Source organism: Zerene cesonia, chromosome 11, assembly GCF_012273895.1.
Source record: "Zerene cesonia ecotype Mississippi chromosome 11, Zerene_cesonia_1.1, whole genome shotgun sequence".
Lineage (NCBI taxonomy): Eukaryota > Metazoa > Arthropoda > Insecta > Lepidoptera > Pieridae > Zerene > Zerene cesonia.
This window is the reverse complement of record NC_052112.1, coordinates 162,967-168,171: the sequence shown is the minus strand read 5'-3', so window position 1 is coordinate 168,171 and position 5,205 is coordinate 162,967. Positions and strand designations below refer to the sequence as shown.

The 5,205-nt window shown below is 45.4% G+C and overlaps 1 protein-coding gene across 1 annotated transcript in view; it reads right to left on the bottom strand.

Moving 5' to 3' along the window:
• LOC119830482 (histone-lysine N-methyltransferase, H3 lysine-79 specific-like) overlaps nt 1–5,205 on the bottom strand; it is a 13,910-nt gene that overhangs the window by 1,184 nt on the left and 7,521 nt on the right. Inside the window, exons 5-14 of the mRNA XM_038353527.1 lie at nt 4,712–4,906; nt 3,913–4,009; nt 3,308–3,367; nt 2,533–2,632; nt 2,107–2,260; nt 1,882–2,021; nt 1,435–1,525; nt 1,131–1,205; nt 751–855; nt 19–188 (exon numbers count right to left, since the gene is read on the bottom strand). Of these exons, the coding sequence (XP_038209455.1) occupies nt 19–188; nt 751–855; nt 1,131–1,205; nt 1,435–1,525; nt 1,882–2,021; nt 2,107–2,260; nt 2,533–2,632; nt 3,308–3,367; nt 3,913–4,009; nt 4,712–4,906 (1,187 nt within the window). The remainder of the gene's footprint in view (nt 1–18; nt 189–750; nt 856–1,130; nt 1,206–1,434; nt 1,526–1,881; nt 2,022–2,106; nt 2,261–2,532; nt 2,633–3,307; nt 3,368–3,912; nt 4,010–4,711; nt 4,907–5,205) is intronic.

The window sequence follows — 5,205 nt, the reverse complement described above, 5'->3', positions numbered from 1 at the left end:
GGGTGTGTGCGCACTGACGGTGGCGGCGGGCGGGGTGCGCGCGTGGCGCGCCGCGTAGAGCGTGTGCAGCGGGTCGGCGGCGGGCAGGGAGCGCAGCCAGCGCGCCAGCACGGCGGCCCGCATGCGCCGCTCGCCGCCGGCGGCCAGCGCCAGCGCGTGGCCCCACTGCCCCGTGCTCATTGCCCACTCTGCAACACGCGAATACTTAATCAACACTTACTCAATTTTTTTTAAAAAGCAAGTTAAGAAAATTTCCCTATGCTCTAATTTTTTTTCAATACTGTTAGTCCAAAACCCTGGTTTAAGTTTAAGTAGTAAGTAACAGATGGCGTTGTACGATGCTGCATCGCGCTGTGGCTGTGTTTAGAGTTATCTTATATAAGGCCTCTATATCTACCTCTACTCTAACCTGCGTGTGTGTGTGGGTGTACGACATTGCTGGTGGTACACTCTTAAACATTTAAATAAACGTATGCTTATACGTGCTTATAGGGTTGTTCCACAACCATAAGTCACTGAACAACTAAAAACAAATACAACATTAAAAACTCATCCGTGAGCTTTCTTATATATAATTATGCAGCAGGTCAATTCACATTTGACATTTAAAGAACATGCCATAACTATCATTATTTATTTACAAGAGTGGCTATAAACTCAAAAATTAAAAAATACATTATACAAGAAGTTGAAAATATACAGACTCTATAATACTATCAAATTATCAGGGGTCAATAAAGATAGTCTCACCGAGCGCCTCCTGCTGGTTTCCGTACAGCAGCAACTCTCTGTAGCGGTCCACCGCTTGCTTTTCATCCACCACAGTTTCTGGTGCCGCCACTGCGTCAGTTACCACTAGAAAACGAAACAACATTTTATTTCATGTCACATATAAACAGGTTTAGCGAATTTAGTTTGTATTACAATAATCTTTAGGTGCATGATGCATCTATACTAATATTATAAAGCTGAAGAGTTTGTTTGTTTGACCGCACTAATCTCAGGAACTACGGGTCTGATTGAGCAAATTCTTTCAGTGTTAGATAACCCATTTATTGAGGAACGCTATAGGCTATATATGTACCACGAGCGAAGTCGGGCCGGACCGCTAGTAATAAATAAATACATACGTGCAGGGTCCGCAGTCTCGGCGTTTGTCGCGTCGTCGTCGCAGTGCAAACTCGCGGATGAGGCTACGCGAGAGTCTGGAGGCAGAATAAAATATTAAAAAGAGAAAACCTACATCAAAAACGAATTTTATCCAAGAAATTTTTACAATATTAACTTTTAATTCGATTGCACGTTCCAATGGCTCAATTGTGAATTCATTCAGAAAAAGGAAACACCTATATACATTTCCTTGTTTGGGAAAAAGACGCAAGAATATAACTGTATTGTTGTCAAAAATATGGATAAATAGTGTGTAGTAATCACCAGAGGGTCCGCTGGCGACGGAGGGCGGCTTGTATTCGTACTCCTTCGTGTTCTTCATCAGCAGCTCCGCGATGTCAGACCCCATCACCACCTGAAGGCAGACGTTGCTTTTATGGACGTTTTCTCGGTGAGTTAGTTAGATGTGTGAGCGTTTTAGTCAATTGTAATGCTGTAATATAACATTGCTTCGTGATACGCGAAATTTGTTTAACGTGTGTGACGTGTGTTGCGTGTCGTATTGCGTGTTGTTGCGTGTGGAATGGTGTTGTTCCGTATGGTATGGTGTGCTTTCGTGGTTTGATGGGCATGGGGTATGGCGTGCATTTGCGTGATATTTCGTGTTGTGTGGCGTTGTGTTGCATGTGATAAGACGTATTGTAATCAACAGTTTGTGACGTTGTTGCGTGTGGTATGGCGTGTTATTGAGTGTAGTGTGGCATATCTGACCCCGTTCTGGCGCAGCAGCAGCGCGAGCAGGTCCCACAGCAGCGCGTAGCCCGTGGGGTCGGGCCGCGCCTCCTCGCTGCGCGCCGCCGCCCGCAAGCGGCTCGTGCAGTAGTCTATCACGCTCTTCTTGTGGGTCACACCTATCGATTAACATGTTTTTAGTTTTAAAATTCAACAGTGTCACATGAGGTGTGCGGGTGTGTGCGGGTGTGCGGGTGTGCGCACCTCTGAGCAGCGGGCCGGGGAAGGCGCGCAGGCGCAGCGCGGCGGGGTCGGCGTGCAGCAGCGCGGCGAGCGGCAGCACGCGCAGCGGCGCGGGCCGCCCGTCCGCCGGCCAGGCCGCGCGCACCAGCACCAGCGCGCCCGCGCCCAGCGTGCCCTGCGCGACACCACCGAGCGTTACCAACGAACAATCTCTCCGTACTCCAAATGTCTTCACTCCTTTCATAATAGGAACACGAACGCATCGGCTCTCAGTTAAAAAAAGAAACTAGTGCCTAGTTACCCGTAACCCGTTTGGATCGATTCCTCCCGCTCAATAGATATAAAATATACATGGCATTAAATGTAACAATATCTTTTATTACAAATCGACAAAGAGTGTTTTAAAGCAAACATGGACTCGAACGCTGACATCAGAAGTGGGACTACCTTGATATGCGCAGTGGAGTACTTGAAGGGCGTCATCCGCTCGGAGCGCACCGTGGACTCCTCCAGCTGCAGGTTCAGCGACGCGTCCGTCGTCAGATCCCTGTCGCACAACACGCTATAACATCTACTCTGACGCGTCACCACACCATATAGTACTAAACCATTTCTATTGTACAAGTGATAATAAACTCAACATCAACTAGCAGAGAATATCATTTTACTTTGTATCCATTGAAATTTATTACTTTAATCTGAGATGATTATAAGAAAATTCGGTATTTAAACTGCACCAATTTTTTTCTTAAAGTCTCCCTCACAAATTAAACCCATAACCCTCCAGCGGCCAAGCTAACGCTAACGACAAGGGCAAAAATACGGTCAGCGTCCAGGCATCAAGGAATTTAAATTCGTTTATAAATATAAAAGAATTATACTTAATTGGATTTTATTTTAAACCAAAATGACGTGATTAATAGTGCAACGTAAGCATGATGCCCCATGGCAATTGTTTGTGCAAGTTGTACCTATTCCATTAAAAAGCAAGCCTCAATCAAATGAAATGAAAGGTTAGATTATATGTATATGATATAAATATTAACGGGCATACATAGAACAATCAAATTCTTTCAAAACTATCAGAAATACACCTCATTTCATCAGAGCATATTTTTAAAAATTCAAAAATTCTGAGGTCTTGAAAAATTTCCTGCTGGAATAAAAAAAAAAATGTGATGATTCCATGACGTAGATTATGAAATGTGGATGATAGCGGTACCTGTCAGAGAAATCTGTCCGCAGCGAGAGCGGCGCCCGCAGCGACCCCGCGCCGTAGTACCTACACCACACCACACCACACCACCACTTATTGCATTTACGGCTAACCCTCACTCATTTACACTTACAAACCATCCCAACTAACTCTTCGTAGATACTAGAGGATGTGACAGAACTTCGGACAGCATTTCAAGAGAGGGATTTCCTTTCAGAAGTGCTATGGAAGTCTAATGGAATGGTGGTGAGGTTGATTATAGATCGTTAGTTCGAATGGTTTGCGAATGAATAATGTAATTGTTAATAGAATTTCAAAGAGAAATTTTAAACAATCCAAGACAGTGAAGTTATATGTCAAAAGGGCAGGGTTTGTAATAACTGCTGTTAATTGCATTACTAGAGCATATATATGTAAAAAAATGTTCATGGACGTTTTTCATAAACTCTTTTGAATACATATTTCAAGATATGCAATGACTATCATTAGTGTGTGCATGTGCGTGTGTGCGTGTGCGCGTGTGCGTGTGCGTGTGCGTGCGTATGTGCGTGTGCGTGCATGTGTGCGTGCGTGTGTGCGTGTAGGTGCTTGTGCGCGTGCGCGGCGCGTACCCGTCGTGTCCCTTGAGGGGGTTGGCGCTGGAGCGGCCCGAGTGCACGCTGGCGCGCTCGTCGCCGCGCGCGTCGTACCCGCCCGCACCCGGGTAGCCTGAGGGGGGATCACATCAAGCATTATTTTAAATTGAGTTTAAAGTTGAAGTTACCTGCAATACATCATTGATTTTTAGAATTTTTAAATAAATTAGTGAAAATGTACATACATCCTTTATCGAAACAATCATGTTTTTGTACTAATGATTTTTAAAAGATGTAATTCAAACTTCTAAAAAAATTATAGGAACCTGCAGAGTATGTTTACTGAATTCGCTCATCTCAGAAACTACTGGACTGATTTCAAAAATTTTATATCCATTGGATATGTACGTGATTTCGAAGAGTTATGTACGAGTATAAAAAGCAGTGGTGGCTCAATGGTGAGAACCTCGGACTTCAAAATCGATAAGTCGGGGTTCGAGACCGGGCGAGTGTGCAGGAAATAAATTGATTTTTCAATTTATCTGCACATGTGGATAATATCACCACTGCTTAAAACGGTGAAGGAAAACATCGTGAGGAAACCGGCATGTCCAAGAATTAAAAGTTCGACGACATGTGACATCTGCCAACCCGCACTTGGCCAGCGTGGTGGATTATGGCCTGAACCCTCATAGGAGGCCTGTGTCCCAGCAGTGGGAACATATATGGGCTGATGATGATGATGATGATGATGATGATGATGATGATGATGATGATGATGATGATGTACGAGTATGTACGACGGGCGGTACGCTAGTGAGCAATAAATGTTCACCTGGGTATCTGTAATGCGGCTGTCCCGGCACGGCGGGAACTGCGGGCACGGCGGGCACGGCGCCCGCCATGATCTGCTTGTAGAGGCGCATGTAGGCGGCCGGGTCAGTGCGCCGCAGCCGCTCGTAGTACTCGTACTGCTGGCGCTGCGCCGCGTACGGGTCCGCGCCGCCGTACGCCGCGCCGTACTCCGCCACTGCAAGTGGGCCATTCGCCTACGTTAGGAATTGCGGTGGCCCAAGTGCGGCACCTTGTGGAACTCTGACATGGTTCGTGATGAAAAATTGGTTATACCGTGCTCGGAGGAGTTATTAAATTCTTTCTATAAACCTTAAATTGCTTTCTTCGAATGTGTGATAGAAAAAAATAATTCAAAATGAATTTTTGTTCTTTGTAACTTCTAGCCAGCAAACTGAGAAAGAAACTGTCTTAGCCCCTATCTGCGTCTGAAACTGTGTGAATCTTTGGTCCTTTCGAAGCTAAATTATGCGGATG